The sequence below is a fragment of the Bubalus kerabau genome, chromosome 1 (genome assembly GCF_029407905.1).
Source record: "Bubalus kerabau isolate K-KA32 ecotype Philippines breed swamp buffalo chromosome 1, PCC_UOA_SB_1v2, whole genome shotgun sequence".
Lineage (NCBI taxonomy): Eukaryota > Metazoa > Chordata > Mammalia > Artiodactyla > Bovidae > Bubalus > Bubalus kerabau.
In genome coordinates this window covers 212,307,845-212,327,490 of record NC_073624.1, presented here as the reverse complement: position 1 = coordinate 212,327,490, position 19,646 = coordinate 212,307,845, and the positions used below count along the sequence as shown (strand labels likewise).

Here is a 19,646-nt window from a genome sequence, read left to right as displayed (position 1 = left end):
CCTTTCCCCAAGCCAGGGCCTCCACTCAGATCCCACTTTGCTTAGGTCTCTCTGCTCGGCCTTCTGGTACAGACAGAGTCTGCCGAACTTCCCTTCCTGACTCCTGTCCCCATGTGTCCCCACGTCCCTGCATTTACCGGCCAGCCCATCCCATCCACGGGCCACAATCCCACACAGGGGCTTTCATGGGATGCCCCAGACCCAACAGGCGAGCTCGTGGCCCTTGAGGGCAGGTCAGAAGGACTCTGGCAGCGACCACCCGCAGCCCCAATTACGACGCAAGGCCCACCTGCTTGAACTGCTCCTCATATGTCCAGTCCCCGTGGTCTGGTGGCTGCAGCTGAGGTGCAGTATGGGCAGCCCCTCCAGGGACAGCCGGGCCAGTCCCCGGGCGCTCCTGGCCACCCAGCGCCCGGGATCCACTGTCGCCACGGAAGGCCTGGAGCGGCTGAGCCTTGCGGGGGAACAGCGCTGCGGGGCCCAGGCTGGCGGCGCCTGGGGGCCCAAGCCCCTCCTCGTCCTCGTAGTCCTCATCCTCCTCGTCCTCTTCGTCGTCTCCCAGGTCTTCCTCCAGCTCCTCCTCCTCCTCCTCCTCTTCCCATTTTGGCTTCCTGGGGTGGACAAGGGGCACGGGTCAGGGGAGAAGGCACCAGCTCAACTCAAGCCCTGGGGCAAGGGTTCCACTTTATCCGGCCTTGGTTTCCCTGTCTGGACGTGGGTGAGCTGTCAAGAGCACCCATGAGCAGAATTGCTCAGGGTGTGGCCCTTACTGCCCTGTTCCCAGTTAGCCCAGAGCAACTAGAGGTGTCCCTGTGGCAATGAACCCCCCCTACCTACCTGCTAATCCCACCTCTCCCGTCCTCGGCACAGGCTTCTTTACTAGGACCTGAATACACGGACCCTGTTCCTGCCTTGGGGCCTTCGCTGAGGCTGTTCCCTCTGCCAGGCATGGTGTTCTCTGCTCCCCTCACCCGCTCCTAAGGGCTGTCACCTGCACAGGGAGACCTTCACTCACAATGCCCCAAAAGTTGATTCCAGCCCCAGCCACCCCTCCCCTCAACATCCCTGCTTGGCATGATCACAGCCAATAATCATACTCATGTGAGACTTGTCAAACTTCTTCCCAGGAGGATCCCACCAGTGCCCAGCTTGGGACCCGCATCAGACGCTGGTGAGACACACACAAGGGCCAATGGATGCCCGCTCTGTGCAGGCTTCTCCTGGGCCATGGACTCTAAGTCTGTCCCCATTACTAAACCTCCTACAGCCTCGCTAGGCGATGGGGGCCACAGATCTCATGTGAGTAGCTCCATTTTAATTAAGGTGAAATAAAGCTACAGATGCAGAGTGTGGCTGTACTGGCCACGTGTGTGTTAGCCCTCTGGGACAGGAGGCCCCCATCTTGGGCGGTATAGATGGAGAACTGTCCACCAGTGAATTCTAAAGGATGGTATGCCCCGGGAGGTCAGCAGGACAGGAGTTTTGCCCTTCCTCTATGGCAGTGCCCCAGGGCTGAGAGTGGCCGATGCAGGGCACGTGGTTGGCACAAGGAGCCCACAGACCCTGACTCACAGGTCATCGTCGGAGCCTGTATCCTCAAAGCGGCCATCGCCCATGGGGAGGCTGGCTGCCTCCCTGCCTCGGCTGGGTGGGGTGGGCGAGCCCGGTGCCCCCTCCAGGGCTGCATCCTCATCCTCCGAGCCGGGGGGCCCATCCTCCGAGCTGGGACTGGGTGCATGGCCAAGGCCGGCGGCAGCGGCCCGCATGGCAGCCAGGGCGGCCATCTGCGCCCGCTGCATCCGGGCGCTCTCAGGCTCCCTGTCCTCCTCCAGAGAGGCCCTGGTACGGGCTGGGGGTTCAGAGGGCGGCGGTGGCTGCCGGGCCTCCAGTTCTTGGCGTGCCCGCTGCTGCCGCTGCAGGAGCGTCTCCATCACAGCCTGCAGCTTCATGGCCCTGCGGGCCGGGCCGCCCCGGGCACCAGGAGGGGGCGGTGGGGGCGGCCCCTGTGGGGAGGGGGCCTGGCCGCACTGCAGTGTGGGGGCTGCGGGGGAGCCGGGGCAGTGCAGGGTGGCAAGGGGCAGGGGCAGGCACTGCTGGGCTCAGGCTGAGGGCTGGCGGGGCATGCCAGTGGCAGGCAGGCAACACCTCCTTTCTCACTCTGGGCACCGGGGGGTGGCGGCGGCTGACGGGTGGCTCATTCACGTGTACAGAAACCTGGGGGTGACAAGAGACCGTCAGATTGCACCTGGGTTCCTCCCCACTGAGGTCAGACCTCAAAGGCCTCTGGGAAAATCCCTTCCATCCACGCCCATCAGTGTGCAAACCTGGGGGCCTCCCTGGAGGTGGAGGAGCATGCTCACCCCATCTTCCCCCCTCCATCCACCCTCCAGCAGGCTGAGAAGCTGGGTCACTCTGTACTGGACTCCCGAAGGCCTCAAGGCGGCCCCCACCCGTCTGGGCCACAGAGAAACAACACCCCCCAGAAAGAGCTGGATTATGGCTTCATAAACAGAGCAAGGGGAACAAGTATTCCCGGTCTCTGATTGGTCAAAGCCAGCTACTAAGTGCCAGAGTCCAGGGGGCTCCGGGTTCCAGTTCTGAGTTCTAGGCACTGCTCACAGACATGCTGGTGCAGCCTGACCCAGGGGGCTCCGGGCACCCTCCTTTCTCATAGAAACCATGGCTGACCCAGATTGAGCACCTGCTGTATACAGGCTCAGGCTTCCCTACTCAAGCTCCCACCTCATCTCTAAACCTCAGTTACTCCAGGCCTCAGTCTCCCCATCTGCAAAACAGGGCCCATACAGCACCCATCTCCCTGTGCCAAAGCAGGAATGATGCAAGTTTGTGATGATGCAGGCACAACCCCAGAAGGCACTCGCTAGACTTATGGAAGGAGGCTGGACGGGCCACGTTTCACAAATGGAGAAAATAGGCTTGAGTTGTCCTGCTGGAGGGCACACAGCAGGTTCCAGGCAAGACTGGGGGTCGAATCCAAAACCGAGGTCTAGGGGAACGCTGGGCCTCCCAGCAGCCCCCACATGCTCTCTGGCGGCTTCCCTGCCCTTTGGGTCCCCAAGTGGGGCCCAGGACCCAGAACACAGCCCACTCTGCCCCCTGTCCCCCTCCCCAAGCCTGGGGTCCCTTTGGATCACTGCCAACCTGCTCTGCCAGGGCCTTGGGCGGGCTCCTGGCATAGATGTCCCAGAGCCACCACCAAAGATAGGAGGATGTAGCCCCCTATCTGCATCCCAGCCCCCTCCCCAGCCCAGGCCACACCCCCACCCGCCCAGGCCTCCAATAAAATAGACCAGGCAGAACTCAACAGGCCTGGCAGAGATACCCCAGATGGTACATCACTGAGACGCTGAGGGGGTGCGGACAGGAGGGTCCAGGAGCCACTCCAGCCGGCCAGTGACCCCCACAGGCTTCTGAGCATCTCCTCAGGCAGAAGGGGCCAGTGGGCAGGGGCTGCTGGTTGACAGCAGACACGGGCCACCAGGCTGGCTGGTCTCCCAGCCCCTCCTGTAACCTGCTAAGAGAAGCCTGACCCCTCCCCCAGGGGAGTCTTATAGTAGAGACCCTCCCAGCCTCCCCAGTCACGGGAGGGGGCCCCTCCCCAGTGATAGGGTTCCCAGAAGGACGGGTGAAAGGGCAGTGGGGGTGCAAGTGGGGGCCCCTGCAGTAAAGTGGGGAGGGACCCATCCCCAAAGGGCCTCAGTACTCAGCAGGGGCAGGGGTCCCAGGGCACAAAGGCCCTCTCAGAGGCCATACTGCTAGAGAGTGACCAGCGCAGCCTGCCCTTAGAGGCAGCAGAAGAGCACCCAGCCCCCACCCCCGGGGATGGGCAGTCACCCGTCCCCCCACAGCCCTAAGAAGTGCTGAGGGGACATTTCTCACCCAGTGTCTAGTCTGGTCTGCTGCCCCTCCCCCACCATTGACAACTTCAAGATGAGCCCCCCTTCCCCACGGAAATGCTCTGGGCATCGCCCCCTCCCTTTGGGGGGAGCAGAAGGAAGAGGCCAAAGGAAGCCACTCCCCCCCAAGCCACCACCCCCAGGCCTACTGGGTTTAATGACCCTTCCGGGTCCACGGGTGGGGGAGGGGAGCAGAGCAGGACTCCACATAGAGGCTGGTGGAGGGGGCAGGTGGGAACCCCAAAGCCCCCTGGGCCTGGCCACCCCCCCACCCCCACCGTGGCTGCCATTAACCCTAGGCTGAGGACGCCCACCCCTCCAGACCCCTCCCCCCAAGAGCCCTTTGTCCTTCGCCCTACCCCCACTTTATGACAACCCCAGGGGAAAGGCAGTCCCAGGCAGGGACCGGGCTGGGATGGGAGGGGGCTGCTGGGGGTTCGCTGGGACCTGGCTGGGGGGGGCGGCAAGGAGGGATCTGAGGCCACACCCTCTCCCCCCTCCCAGGCCTCCCGGAGAGAGGTCACCAGCTCGGCCCAGGGCTTGCAAAACACGGTTATTTAAAGAGTTGTGCAAGGCTGGGCCCCGCGGGTGGCGAAAGGGGGCCCTCACTTCACGAGGGGAAGAGGAGGGGGAGGGCGGGGCAGAAAGGTGGGGAGGGGGCTAGGAGAGTCCGGAGGGGGTGGCCCGGAGGAAGTGAGAAAAGAAACACTGAAGAAGGAGAAGAAATTAGACGACAGAAACCCAAGTCCGATTTCAAAGGCTTCTTGGAAAGCGACCGATTTGCATGGTGGTGGTGGTGGTGGGGGCAAACCCTCTGGGCCGGGCGACTGAAAACGGAAGATTATTGACAAACCGGCCACCCCGGGTCCGCGGAACGTTGGAATTGACCAACGCGCTCTCCCCGCGCTTCCTGCGCCCGCTTTTGTATGTGGGGGGTACTTAAAGAGGGAGGGGGCTTTTCCAGAGGATCCCCGCCAAAGAGTTAGGGCTCGGGCCGAGCCTCCCCGCTCCCCGGCCGCGGGCCCCGTGGTGTCCCCTCCAGGGGCCCCTTTCTGCCCCCAGAGCCGACACTTTATAAATAAACCATCCAGGCTGAGGAGGGTCACCAGAGAACTGCCCTCCCGACCCAGCGCTCCCTTTCCCCTCGAAGCTCCAGAATAAAACACGGATTCCAGCGACAATAAATGAAATAACCCCGAACATAGCCCCCCGCGCGCGCGCCTAAAGACCATTTCCTTCCGCTGGGGGTGGGGGGAGACGCACAGACTCGCGACCCCCGGTCACTCCCGCACCCGCGCAATATGGTAGGGGGTGAGGGCTCCGAGGGCGTCGAAGAGAAAATCGCCCCAACTCCGACCCACTCGGGTAGCCTTTCCGCACCCACGTTCCTGACCAACTTTGGGGACCCCCCTCATTAGCTTCCAGGGCGCGCGACGCCCACCCGGGACGAAACCCACGTTTTAAAAGGCCGGCCCACCTACTACCCCAGCCTCACCGCGCGGGGCCCGCTCGGGGGGCGCAGGGCCCGCTCGGGGGGCGCATGCCCCACGCCTGGCGTCCGGCCCTGCCCCGGCCGCGCCTGGCCTCCGGCCCGGGCCGCGAGCTGCGCTCTGCTGGCTCCCGGCCACCGCCGGGTTTGTGCCGCGCGCCGACTCACCGAGTCGCCAGCCGAGTCCGCGTCTACACCCCCCACCGACCCGATTGGTAAAAGTCTCCCCGCGCGCGGCCTCCCCCGCCCCTCCCCTCCCCCCCACCGGCGCGCTCACCGCCCCGCAGACAAATCACCGGGTGACAAATCGCTCTCAGATGCAAATACCTCGCCGGTGATTCAGCGCCGCGGCCCGGGACGTGGGGAGGGCTCTCGTAAGGCCCCCTCCCCCTTCCCAGACACCCCCTCGCCCCCCGCGCTAGGTCTGAAGACGCTCCAAGAGCCCAGGGGTGTTAGGGAAGGGGACAGAGTGGACGGAAATTTTCAAGTCGCGGCCCCTTTAAATGATAATAAATAATAAAAGGGAAGGGGAACAGGGACGCGGTATGCCCCGCCCCTATCTAGGGACGGTCGGTAATGTCCTCTCCGCGGGCCAGAGTGTACAGGACACCGAGTGGGCAGGCAGGGCTGGAAGCGACCCAGGGGAAGAGGGAGGGGAGAAAGTTGGGGCTCCGCCTGGATGGGGTTAGGGCAGAGGGGCCCGCTCCGGGACCTCTACCTATTGTAACGACCGCCGAGGATATACCTACCGGGCTAGGAATTTCGCCTCTGTCCCTTGGACCTAAGCTACTAGCTCGAAAGACTTCACCCCCAGGAATGGTGCCTCGGTTTCCAAGTCTGTAAAGTGGGGATTAGAGACTTGATAAACAAAGGATCTGCGGTGACAGGAAAAGAGAGCAGTGCTGGGTCGGTGGGAGGGGACCAGGGCTCTGCGATATGGGCGCTGCATGGTGGAGGGGGGTCTGGGAGAGGGAGAGGCTGCCAGCCGTGAGCACGGCACTGGCAAAGCCGTGGGATGGCGTCCAGGATTCCTGGGAGGGCTGACCGCTAAGTCCTGATGAGCCCTACCCTCCCCACACCCCACCTTCTACAGCCCCCTCTTCTTGGAAACCTGACTGCCCACACCTTCTAGAAGGAGAGACAAGGTTATCTTGTGGGTAATCATAATTCAATAATAATTTCCATCTTCTGAGCAGCGCTCAGTCGCATGGACACGTGCCCAACACATGAAGTTCACATTTTTGTGTAATGCAGACGTCTGTCCCCATTTCAGACAGCAGGGGAAACTGAGGCCAGAGTAGGTTGGGGTAAGGTGGGGCTTGGGGGTGTGAGCCCCTGAGGCCTCCCCTGGGAGCTAATCTCAGGGGCCCAGGCTCCAGCCCAGATAAGAGCAAAGTGAGAGTATGGAGGGCAGGCAGGGGCCACCCAGAGGGCCCCTATGGGGAGGGACTGGAGTCCCTGATCTTGAGTTGGGGTGGGGGGGGTGTTGTGTGTGCAGCCCCTCCATTACAACAGACAGCATTGCCATCTTCTGGGCATCCTACCCCTACTCAACATCACCCACCCCCATTGAGGCCCTGTCTACCTGGGGGATTCCCAAACCCAGAGGACAGTGCAAGGGAGCCACCCCCATCCGTGATGGGTGGTCAGAGGTAGAGTTCTGCCTCTCCTTTCTGGAACCCAGCCTTCCAGCCCCCCGGGCCATTATAGCCTACTAACAGATGACAGGGAGGCCTCCACCTTGAAGCTATTAAACAGCCACCCCCCAGCTGCCCACCTCACCACCCCTGCCACCAGAGGGGCAAAACTGCCCTCCCCCAGGAGAGAGGAAAGTTTGGAGACCCAGGTGAGCTGGGGGAGGGAAGCCATCCTTTAAGGACCAGGCCCCAGGTCAGTTCCAAAGTGCAGGAAAGCACCCCCTCCACCAAAGAGCCAAACAGGATTCAAGCCCTGCCTTACCCCACACAGGAGGATAAGCCTCTCTATGCCTGTTCCCCCTCTCTAAAATGGGTCAATTTACATTCACTCCTCCTTCAGTGGTTTTGAGGATCTCATTCTCCTCTGGTCAAAAGGAAGGAGGCAGGGAGGGGAGTCTCCTGGGGGGCAGGAGGGGTGCCGCCTAGCCCCCCGCATTTTCCAGAGGAAAGCAGTTGTCTTTAAATAGCCGGGGGCAACTTCCCAAAGGAGCCTGGCCCAGCAGGGTGAGGGGCTGCAAGATTCCCAGCTGCCTCTAGTGAAGGGGGTCCTATTTTTAGCCCAGGGAACTAGCTGGGAGTTGACCCCAGTTTTGCTGGTTCCTCCAGGGATAGGCAGCAGGTATGGGCTGCACCTGGGTCCTGGCTGTGTGATTTTAGGTTAGCCTGGACCCCTCTCTGGTCTCTGTTTTCCAAACTGGAAAATGAGTACAGCGACCCCAGCCCTGTAAGGTTTCCTGGCCAAACCAGCTTGTGGGCCACCTGTGAAAACCAGCCTGATTCTCACTGAGCCCCTCAAGACACTCATCCTGCCCTCCATTCAGGGTTGAGGGGCACCTTTTTAAAAGTTCACCAAGGGACTTCCCTGATGGTCCAGCAGTTAAGACTGTACTCCCAATGCAGGGGGCCCAGGTTTGATCCCTGGTCAGGGAACTGGGGGTCTTCCCAGGTGGTGCTAGTGGTAAAGAACCCACCTGAAAATGCAAGACTCCAGAGACGCGTGTTCAAGATCCATGGGTCAGGAAGATCCCCCAAAGGAGGGCATGGCAACCCACTCCAGTATTCTTGCCTGGAGAATCCCATGGACAGAGGAGCCTGGAGGGCTACAGTCCATGGAGTCTCAGAGTCGGATACTACTGAAGTGACTTAGCATGCACACGTGCAGGAAACTAGATTCTACATGCTGCAACGGAGTTCCTATGCCACAATTAAAGATACTGCATGCCTCAACTATGACCTGGTGCATCCAAATAAATTAAAAATAAATTATTTAAATAAATAAAAGTTTACCCAGATTCCAAACTGCCCACCTTTCCACATATATTCCTCCTCAAACATATTCTGCCTCAGGCCCTTTGCCCTGGCTGTTACCCTGGCCATTCCCTTGCCTGGCCCGCCCTTCCCCAGCTTTGCCTTCTCATTCAAACTGGAACCTCGGGTCATACTCCTTTATCTTCTTCCAGGCTGTTCTATTCAAAACAGCTGTATTTATTTAACCTAGTCAGCCTTGAGCATGGCTGGCTGCATGTCCAGCGCTGAGGCTGGGCCTGACATATGAAGTTGTCTGAATGAATGAATTCAGAGGTTCCCTCTGTCTTCCCTAATCCCGTGGTATTTCTGATGTCTGTCTGCACAGAGGTGGAGGGCATATTGAACTATTCACCATCTCAATCTCAAAATGTCTCAGCCCCCCAAACCCCTGGAACCCGAACATTCTCTTGTCACCCACACTTGGCCTCCAGGTTCCCTTGTCTCTGCGAGCCAGGGTCTGTGAAAATGTAATTTTAACTTAGAATAAGATGAAAAAATCGAGTATAATTATAAGGAATGTATAGTCACAAATCCACCCTAAAATAATTTGTCTTAATACCAAGGCAGCAACAAAATATGATTAGTAGTATTTTTTCATAGAAGGGGCCCAGGAGACCCAGGACATTCATAATGAGGCTCTACGTGACTTATTTTGCAGCGGGCATACATTGAGCCCGGGGTCCACGTTGGGGTACTGGGGAGAGACTCCCTGCAAGCGCTGGAGTTCCTTTGTGGGGTGGACTCGACCCTCCGCGGAGTGCGCGCGCCCCCTGCCGGGTACCTACGGGATGCAGCCAGAGGCGGGGCCTCGAGTCCGAGGCCGCCAGGGGGCGCCGTTTCATTTGTAAATGAGTTTCCCAGGTCGGATGAGGAAAACAGGCCAGCCGAACCTTTCCTGTGGTTCCTTTGAAATGCCCCCGGGTAGATTTGATGATAAAACACAGGGCTTGCAGTTACATTTGAATTTCCAATAAACAAGGAATTTGCTGTTATTGTTGTTCAGTGGCTAAGTTGTATCTGACTCTTTGCGACCCCGTGGACAGCAGCATGCCAGGCTCCCTGTTCTTCATTATCTCCCGGAGTTTGCTCAAACTCACGTCCATTTGAGTCCATTATGCTATCTAATCATCTCATCCTTCTCTAACCCTAAGCCTCCTTTCCTTTTGCCCTCTATCTTTCCAAGCATCAGGGTCTTTGGCAGCCAATCGGTTCTTCGTATCAGGTGGCCAAAGTATTGGAGCCTCAGCTTCAGCATCAGTCCTTCCAATGATTATTCAGGGTTGATTTCCTTTCAGTTCAGTTCAGTCACTCAGTCATGTCTGACTCTTTGCGACCCCATGGACTGCATCATGTCCATCACCAACTCCCGGAGCATACTCAAACTCATGTCCATCGAGTCGGTGATGCCATCCAACCATCTCATTCTTTGTCATCCCCTTCTCCTCCCACACTGAACTGAACTGAACTGACTCTCCTCCCACCTTCAATCTTTCCCAGCATCAGGGTCTTTTCAAATGAGTCAGTTCTTCACATCAGGTGGCCAAAGTATTGGAGTTTCAGCTTCAGCATCAGTCCTTCCAGTGAATATTCAGGACTGATTTCCTTGAGGAGGGACTGGTTTGATCTCCTTGCTGTCCAAGGGACTCTCAAGAGTCTTCAACAACACCACAGTTCAAAAGCATCAATTCTTCGGGGCTCAGCTTTGCTTATGGTCCAACTCTCACATCTATACATCAGATCAGATCAGATCAGTCACTCAGTCGTGTCCGACTCTTTGCGACCCCATGAATCGCAGCACGCCAGGCCTCCCTGTCCATCACCAACTCTTGGAGTTCACTCAGACTCACATCCATCGAGTCAGTGATGCCATCCAGCCATCTCATCCTCTGTCGTCCCCTTCTCCTCTTGCCCCCAATCCCTCCCAGCATCAGGGTCTTTTCCAATGAGTCAACTCTTCGCATGAGGTGGCCAAAGTACTGGAGTTTCAGCTTTAGCATCATTCCTTCCAAAGAAATCCCAGGGATGATCTCCTTCAGAATGGACTGGTTGGATCTCCTTGCAGTCCAAGGGACTCTCAAGAGTCTTCTCCAACACCACAGCTCAAAAGCATCAATTCTTCGGTGCTCAGCCTTCTTCACAGTCCAACCCTCACATCCATACATGACCACAGGAAAAATCATAGCCTTGACTAGACAGACCTTTGTTGGCAAAGTAACGTCTCTGCTTTTGAATATGCTGTCTAGGTTGGTCACAACTTTTCTTCCAAGGAGTAAGCATCTTTTAATTTCATGGCTGCAGTCACAATCTGCAGTGATTTTGGAGCCCAGAAAAATAAAGTCTGACACTGTTTCCACTGTTTCCCCATCTATTTCCCATGAAGTGATGGGACCGGATGATGCCATGATCTTCATTTTCTGAATGTTGAGCTTTAAGCCAACTTTTTCACTCTCCACTTTCACTTTCATCAAGAGGCTTTTGAGTTCCTCTTCACTTTCTGCCATAACGGTGGTGTCATCTGCATATCTGAGGTTATTGATATTTCTCCTGGCAATCTTGATTCCAGCTTGTGCTTCTTCCAGCCCAACATTTCTCATGATGTACTCTGCATAGAAGTTAAATAAGCAGGGTGACAATATACAGCCTTGGCGTACTCCTTTTCCTATTTGGAACCAGTCTGTTGTTCCACATGACTACTGGAAAAACCATAGCTTTGACTAGATGGACCTTTGTTGGCAAGGTAATGTCTTTGCTTTTTAATATGCTGTCTAGGTTGGTCATAGCTTTTCTTCCAAGGAGCAAGTGTCTTTTAATTTCATGGCTGCAATCACCATCTGCAGTGATTTTGGAGTCCAAAAATAAAAAGTTTCTCACTGTTTCCATTGTTTCCCCATCTATTTGCCATGAAGTGATGGGACCAGATGCCATGATCTTAATTTTCTGAATGTTGAGTTTTAAACCAACTTTTTCACTCTCCTCTACTGACTGGTTTGATCTTCTTGCAGTCCAAGGGATTCTCAAGAGTCTTCTCTAGCATCACAATTCAAAAGCAAAACAATGAATAATTTATGTATATATCCCAATTTTGCACAGGACATAATGATACTAAAAATTTTGTCACTGTTTATTTATCTGAAATTGAAATTAACCCCTCTCCTGACCCACCCTAACCTCTGGGGTTTATTCTCATGCTGTGGTTTCGGGTTCCATCCATACCCTACCCAAATCAGCTGCACTGGCCTTTGCCTGGTGTTGCTGCTAAGTCACTTCAGGCATGTCCGACTCTGTGCGACCCCATAGACGGCAGCCCACCAGGCTCCCCCGTCCCTGGGATTCTCCAGGCAAGAACACTAGAGTGGGTTGCCATTTCCTTCTCCAATGCATGAAAGTGAAAAGTGAAAGTGAAGTCGCTCAGTCGTGTCAGACTCTTAGCGACCCCATGGACTGCAGCCTACCAGGCTCCTTCATCCATGGGATTTTCCAGGCAAGAGTACTGGAGTGGGGTGCCATTGCCTTCTCCATTGCCTGGTGTTGGCACCCCACAAAAGTTAGAGTAATCATAATAATGAAATAATGAATTGAAAAAAATCTCCTCATACCTTAGACCACACCCTTCCCTGTTGAGAAGCCTCCTATGGCTCCTACCCACTCAGGACAGACCCAGCACATCTCCTTGCTTATAAGGTCTTGGCCACCTCTCTGTTCTCACTTCTCTCATCTCCTATCCTCCTAGGAAGCCCTACCTGCCTCCCACCTATTTCTAAGATCCACCAGGCATACCTTGCCTCACTGCCTTTGCACTGGCTGTGGCCTCCATCGGATATGCTCTTTCCCCACGTCTGAGCTGAGGTCACATTTCCTGGCTTCACCTCATCTAGGAAGCCTTCCCTGAATCATGATCTGGTTTACAGTTGCTCACAAAGGACACCCATATCTCCTAGGTAACCCTTTGCAGTGCTTTTATTTGCATCTCTCTAGGTAGCTTACCAGAGAAGGCGATGGCACCCCACTCCAGTACTCTTGCCTGGAGAATCCCATGGACGGAGGAGCCTGGTGGGCTGCAGTCCATGGGGTCGCTAAGAGTCGGACATGACTGAGCGACTTCACTTTCACTTTTCACTTTCATGCATTGGAGAAGGAAATGGCAACCCACTCTAGTGTTCTTGCCTGGAGAATCCCAGGGACGGGGGAGCCTGGTGGGCTGCCATCTATGGGGTCGCACAGAGTCGGACACAGCTGAAGCAACTTAGCAGCAGCAGCAGCAGCAGGTAGCTTACCACTTACTGGCCCCATTGCCAACTAGACAGGGCTCTGTATGGGCAGGGGTCGGAGGGTGCCTCACACACAGCACCTGGCACACAGAAGGGGCTCTGAAAACAGTCCCCGGATGAAGAGACTTGAGGATAAAGCAAGGGTCTGTGGTTTTGGGAAGATGCTGCTTCCTAGATGTCCCCTTTCAAGCTTTTCACATCATTTCTTAAAAACTTTTTTTTCAAGAGTATTGTGGATTCTAATGCAGAGATGGCTTCCTCATGCCCTTCACCAGGCTTCTCCCAACAGTGATATTTTGCAAAACTATGTAGTTCAACACTGGGATCAGGGTATTAGGGTTGTTATGTCCCACCCGGGGATCTGGAGCCCCGTTTCATTTGTACCCGTGTGCACCCATTTCCTTCTCTGCAGCTCAGTCACATGTGCAGGTTTGCGTCTCCACCACGTCCAGGGACAGAGTAGCTCCGTCACAAAGGTTCTGCATGCTATCTGCTTCCCGTCATCTCCTACCCTGGCCACCCTGCATCTGCTCTCCATTCCATATTTTTGTTACCTTGAGGAGGTTACACAGATGGAATCATATCTTATGTAACCTTCGCAGGCTTCCTCCCTACACTCAGGGTCATTCCCAGAGATCTGCCGTGGGTGTGTGTGTATCAACAGTGTGTTCATAACTTAGAACAGTTGAGCAGTTGTGGATGAACCAGCCCATGGTTTGTTCAACTACTCACCCATTGAAGGATGTCTAGTTCATTGACAGTTTGGGAGTATCACAAATAAAGCTGCTATGATCATGTGTATGTGGTATGGACTATAGCCCTCCAGGCTCCTCTTTCCATGGGATTCTCCAGGCCAGAATACTGGAGTGGGTTGCTATGCCTTCCTCTAGGGGATCTTCCCAACCCTGGGATTGAACCTGTGACCCTTATGTCTCCTGCATTGGCAGATGGGCTCTTTATCAATAGTGCTACCTGGGAAGCCATGGTTTTGTGTGAACAGAAGTTTCTATTTCTCTGAGATAGATGCCTAAGAGTTCCCTTGAACTGTTTGCTTGTTTTTGGCTGCCCTGAGTCTTCGTTGCTGCTCATGGGCTGCCTCTAGGCGTGCTGAGTGGGGGCTGCTGTCTGTTGCAGTGCCCGGGCTTCTTATTGTGGTGGCTTCTCTCGTTGCAGAGCACAGGCTCTAGGGCACGTGGGCTTAGTAGTTTTTGTGCACAGGCTTAGTTGCTCCTTGGCATGTGGAACCTTCCTGGACCAGGGATCGAACCCATGTCCCCTGCTTCAGCAGGCAGATTCTTGTCCACTGCACCACCAGGGAACTCCTTGTTTGTTTGTTTTTTATTCATTTTTCAGAGAGAAATTCTGCCATTCCCTGTATACACACCATCTCTTTTCATCACTCCCACTGTGTGCTGAACCCTGAGGACACACTGGGGACCAATCCAGATACATACCCAGCAAGTACAGCACAAGGATGTCAGAGCTGAGATGGGGCAGCCCTGGGCCCAGGTGAGGGGCCTGACCCAGCCTGCTGGAATCTAGGAGGGCTTCCTGAAGGAGGAGGCAGCTGAGCTGAGACTTGATAGACGAGCAAGGGTGAGGGTGACCTGGAGCAACAAGGGACCTGCCTGTGCAAAGGCTACAGATAAGGGTCAGGACAACGTCAATGTCAGAATGGCCTCCCCTTCTCACGTAACATCTCTGCACATTTGGGCTCTTTGGAGACCTAGGATGTCCCCTAATAATTTGGGGGGACAGAGCTCTCCTCGAGATGGGCAGTTGTCCTTCAGGGAGACTAAGCCTGAGGCCTGCAGGGACTGACCCTAGCCCTCCCCCGTGCCCCACAGACAAATGCAGTTGAACCCACAATTAGGTGGCTCTGCCCCCCACACCTTGAATCTGGTTGTGACCCTGACAGCTCCCAACAACTCCCTGCGGCAGCGGTGAGGTTGCCGGCCTTTGGACGCTGTGCAGCTCCTCCTCCAATTGGAAGTCTCTGCCCAGGAGGAAGTCTGACTTTCCCCAGACTGCCCTGCTGGGAGGAAGTCCAGGCAGCCATGGAAGCACACTGGCTACCATCCTGAGAGCAAAGCCTTCTCTGGCCTTCCCAGTCCAGCCGCTGGGTTGGCGGCTCCACCCAATATCACCCATGGATCACAAGAACCGCCTGGCTGGGTCCACTCATCCACAGAACCGTGAGCAGTGATACACTGATGCTGGGGACTTCCCTGGTGGTCCAGTGGTTAAGACTCCCCCTTATGATGCAGGGGACATGGGTTTTATCCCTGGTCAGGGAACTAAGATACCGCATGTTTCAGAGCAACTGAGCTGTGTGCTGCAACTAAGACCTGTTGCAGCCGAATAAAATTTTTTTTTTTAATGACACTAGTTTTGAAAAATACACTGATGCTGCTATATGCCTCTTTATTTGGGGGTGTGTTATGTGTAGCAATAATCCTGCTCCCTTGGGTTGCTGTTCAGTCATTAAGTCATGTCTGACTCCTTGTGACCCCATGGACTGCAGCATGCCAGGCTTCCCTGTCCTTCACTGTCTCCCAGAGTTTGCTCAAATTCATGTCCATTGAGTCGCTGATGCTATCTAACCATCTCATCCTCTGCCACCTTTTCCTTGTGCCTTCAATCTTTCCCAGCATCACAGTCTTTTCCAGTGTGTCGGCTCTTCACATCATATGGTCAAAGTATTGGAGTTTCAGCATCAGTCCTTCCAATAAATATTCAGGGTTAATTTCCTTTAGGATTCACTGGTTTGATCTCCTTGCTGTCCAAGGGGATTTCAAGTCTTCTCCAGCACTGCAATTCGAAAGCATCAATTCTAAGGTACTCAGCCTTCTATAAAGATTGTTGCAACTCTCACATCCATACATGACTACTGCAAAAATCAGTTTTGACTATATGGACCTTTGTCTGCAAAGTGATGTCTCTGCTATTTATTCAATGACACCTATGATTTTCCAGCCAGGACTCTGAACACTCATTCACAAGGTACCAAGAAGAATACCTTATTTCATCCATTTTAAGATGTACATCATGTTCACTTTTTAGTATCTCTGAAAATGGCATTTGTACAGTCTTAAAATTGTACAGTCAACCACAGGGCAGCGTGTGAAAAGTCCTATTGATGCTTCCTCCAAAGTTCCAGAAGAGTCAGCATCAAAGCATCTTCAATTCAGGAAACACAGAAATAATAATTACAGCATCAACAGTGGCAAACATACAGCAGATTTGTATCAAATGTTGCAAGAGGGCAAGGCCTTTTCACTATTATGATTTTGGGCAAAAACAGAATAATAGCAGCTGCTATTTAAGCCCTCCTGTTTCAGAGGGGCCCATCTTGATCCCTTCAGAGAGGGCTCAGAGAGACACCGTGTGTTCCCTCAGAACGCACAGCATGCGCAGCCCGGGACTACCGCTGCCTGACTTCGGGGGGCCTGGCGTGGCCCAGGCGTCGCAGCTGGGTTTGGCGGGCGTCCGCAGTGTCCGAGGGTCCAGGCCGCCAGGGTCGCGGGAGCGGCCGGGGAGCGCAGGGGCAGACGCGGCGGAAGGCCTGGCGGAAGTGGGAGCCCAGGAAGGCGTAGAGCAGTGGGTTCAGCGCCGAGTTGCAGTAGGACATGCAGTGTGCCCAGATCTTGAGCGCGTAGGCGGTGTAACTGCGTGGATGCCAGGCGCCGGCCGGGCCCAGCGCCTGCAGCAGCAGGAACAGCTGGATGGGGCCCCAGCAGGCAGCGAAGAGCAGGACCACGGCCGCCACCAGCCTCGAGACCTTGGCCCGCACGGCACCCGCCCGCTCCGCCAGCAGCTGCCCCTGGGGAGAGAGGAGGGGGAAGAGGGAAGGCGAAGGGCCGGCGGCTACACCCCTCCTCGGGCGCTCCCCTTCTTGACTCTCTCGAATTACCCCCTACCCGGGCCACCCCGCCCCCGGTAGATGCGCCTCACTCCCCCTACCCTCAGCCAGACCGCGCCGCCCCCCCCCCAGCCGCGCACCTGCAGGGCGCCGCCGGCGGGCGCTGGGCGCACGGCGACCCGGCCCAAGTGGCGCAGCATGGCCCCGTAGCAGGCACAGGTGGCGACCAGCGGCAGCAGGTAGAGCGCCAGCAGGTTGTAGAGCGCGAAGGCTCGCTCGAGGGCGCGGCTGGGGAAGGCCTCGCTGCAGTAGGTGCGCGTTCCGGACGACAGGCGATGTAGGGCGAACACCGGCGCCGACACGACAGCCGAGCCTGCATCAGGGTCCTGCTGAAGACCCTGCCCCGGGGGGACGAGGGGCGCAAGAGGGCCCGGGTCTCCCCGGTGTCTCCCGGGCAGCGGGCCACTGAGCGCCTGCTAGGCGCGGGTCCACTTGGGTCCCCGCCCTCAGGGGCCCTTGCAGGAGCGCTAGTGCGCCCATTTCCCAGATGCACGATCGAGGCAGTGTGAGGAGGTGAGCACAGGGACGAAGACTTGTCTCCCCCAGCCCATGTGACCCTCACGCTGAACTCACCCACCCAGATGCCGAGGCTGACTGCCAGCGCCAGGCGGGGCGTGCGGCGGTGCAGGGCGCGCAGCGGGAACACTGTTACGTACCAGCGGTCCACGCTCATGGCTGTCAGGGTGGCGCACGTGGCCTGCACCGAGACCTGGGAAAACCGGGAGTCCGGCGTGTGGCCTCCAGCCCCGTCAGGGCCTTTTCCTGTCCGCGCCCTCCTTGCGGGTCCCCTACTGTCCAGCCACTCGAGTACAGGCAGGACCTGACCTGGGAAGGTCTCCAGGGCCCATAGTTGAAGGGGCAGGAGAAGGGGATGCCAGAGAGGAGCCCAGGGAGGTGGAGGAGGGAGGAGCCTTCAGGGGTAGCCTGAAACCCCCAAGACTGAGACTAGGAGAGGCAGAGCCATCCTAGTAGGATCCCAATACCTGCCCCAGCCCTACCCATCCAGACCCAGTGCCCACCCCGCCCACTTCCACACCGGGTCCCTGGCCCTCACCATGCCGTAGAGAGGCGGTTCCCGCCCCAACCCAGACTCTGCCCCGCCCACCTACACAATCGCCCCTGGCTCGCACCAGCCGGCAGGGGGTCCGACCCCGCCCACACCCAGACTCCGCCCCCGGCCCTCCTGCCCTCAGCCTGCGCACCTGCTGGATGTAGTTGAGAAACTTGCACATGAAGTCGCCCAGAACCCAGGCGGGCAGCGGGTAGAGCAGAGCGGTGAAGGGCACGCAGCACAACAGGAACGTTAAGTCCGTGGCCGCCAGGTTGGCTGCAGGCCGGGGACGCGCGGGTTCTGAATGTGGGGCGCATCGCCCTTGCCCTTCAGCGCCCTGGCCCAGCCTCCTGGGTCTCGCCTTTGTCCGAGTGACCAGCAGGGCGGCTCGGGGGGCACCCAGAGAGACCCCAGCATCCGTGGGCAGAGAAGTTGGGCGCTTCCTCTCTTTTTTATATTTCAAACACCCCTCACCCAGCACCTGCTTTGTAGCCGTTCAAACAGTAATGGGTCCTGCTCACCCCTGTCGGGACTGCAAATAGGCCCTTGCCCTCTGAGCCTCAGTTTTCTCATCTGCAAATTGAGTGGTGCCAGCCAACAGAGAATGGAGAACACGGACTGAGTGAGCACTCACCCGGCTAGGGCACCCTCATCGCGCAAACGCATAAACTGAGCCTCTGGGGCAGTGGTTGCCAACTGGGGGCCCGCGGGCCACTCAGTCTTTCCCCCATTCCTTTTATTCATCCCACATGGTGTTATAAGAACCACATTTCAATCGTACATCTTCCTTGAGTGGCAGTGGCCAGCGCTCCATGGGCCACACTCTCCAACCTCCCTTTTAACTACTCCAGTCAAGGTGGAACTCTTCAACACCACCTTTGGCGACCTCCAGCCTAAGGTACAGGGACAGTAGGGAAAAGACCAGGGACCCTGCAGCGGAGAAATCCTCAACTGAGAGGACCCCGATTCACCCCGGGGGCGCCCCCCGGCCACTACGCCCTCTCGTAGACCCCCAGAATGGCCCTCCAGCACCGTGAAGCGCTGGGCGCTCACCGATGTAGAAGTTGGTCACCGTCCGCATCTGCTTGTGGCGGCAGATGACGAAGATGACCAGTGAGTTCCCTGTCAGGCCGAGCAGCATCAGCGCGCCGAAGAAAAGCGGCACCAACCAGGCGTCCACGGGCCAAGGCGCAGGGATCGCGCCGTCGGAGGTGTTGGCGCCACAGCCCGGGCAGACCGTTGTGTTGGCTGGCGCCCACCAGGACGCGTTAGGCCCAGACGCGGACAAGGGCTGCATTGCCACCCTCTTCGTCCTGACCACCCTCCGGGATTGCACCCTGCGATCGCTGCCGTGACTCTCCCGATCGCCCTCCGGGGATGCGCTACAAAGTCTGGGTCGCAGCCTTCCTGGAATCCTTAGCTGCAGCCACTGCGCGTTTATACCCCGCATCCCACCGTGCCCCGCCTTCCCGCCTCTCCTTCAGCCTCTGGCCACTCCCTCCCCTGCCTGTGCGCCCACTGTTCACCCGAGCAACACCCTGCTCCCTCATCCCGTCCTCCCCCTCCAAGGTAAGGATGAGAACACAGGAGGACTGGGGAAGGGAGTGTGGAGCAGAGCAGGGGGAGCAGTAGGCTTCCTAGAGGATGCTGTAGCCCGGGGAAGGACCCATCCTTACCCCAGGAGACTCACCAGCAAGAAAAGCAGAGGGACAAAGACTCAGAGACTAGGGGATGAGGCCTGTTAGAGGCCATGCCTCTGACCTTCCATGGGGCTGGGGCTCTGGGCTGGTGGTGAGGCCAGCCCTCACAGGCCCTGAGTATCATTGCTGCCAGGGTTTGTCCCAGGACACTGGGGAGCCATGTCCACATGGGTGAGGGAGGGTTGACCAGAATCTGGTGGTCAGAAGATGCCTATTCTTTCACTAACTCAACCTTCCCAAGACTTTGATGCAAATCAGATCCCTAGGGATTGTCCACCTTCCCCCTAATGGGCA

At 56.9% G+C, this 19,646-nt stretch overlaps 2 protein-coding genes across 4 annotated transcripts in view; both read right to left on the bottom strand.

The window, feature by feature from the left end:
• The window catches only part of ARID3A (AT-rich interaction domain 3A), a 35,672-nt gene extending 27,155 nt beyond the window's left edge, over nt 1-8,517 (bottom strand). The window contains exons 1-4 of one of the 3 annotated variants that reach the window (XM_055552898.1): nt 8,075-8,517; nt 6,156-6,243; nt 1,573-2,214; nt 290-611 (exon numbers count right to left, since the gene is read on the bottom strand). In XM_055552898.1, the coding sequence (XP_055408873.1) occupies nt 290-611; nt 1,573-1,949 (699 nt within the window). In that variant the 5' untranslated portion in view covers nt 1,950-2,214; nt 6,156-6,243; nt 8,075-8,517. Of the gene's footprint in view, nt 1-289; nt 612-1,572; nt 2,215-5,412; nt 5,628-5,733; nt 5,865-6,155; nt 6,244-8,074 lie in introns of those variants that run through there. The other 2 variants (XM_055552919.1, XM_055552909.1) reach the window with 2 other exon arrangements.
• A 7,463-nt stretch (nt 8,518-15,980) lies between these two features.
• Nucleotides 15,981-19,023, bottom strand: KISS1R (KISS1 receptor). Its single transcript, XM_055566765.1, has 5 exons — nt 18,706-19,023; nt 17,804-17,928; nt 17,175-17,310; nt 16,682-16,914; nt 15,981-16,502 (listed from the first exon to the last, which is right to left on the bottom strand). Exons 1-5 carry the CDS (start codon nt 18,947-18,949, stop codon nt 16,104-16,106), a joined length of 1,137 nt encoding a protein of 378 aa, XP_055422740.1. The 5' UTR covers nt 18,950-19,023; the 3' UTR covers nt 15,981-16,103.
• Nucleotides 19,024-19,646: the final 623 nt, after the last annotated feature.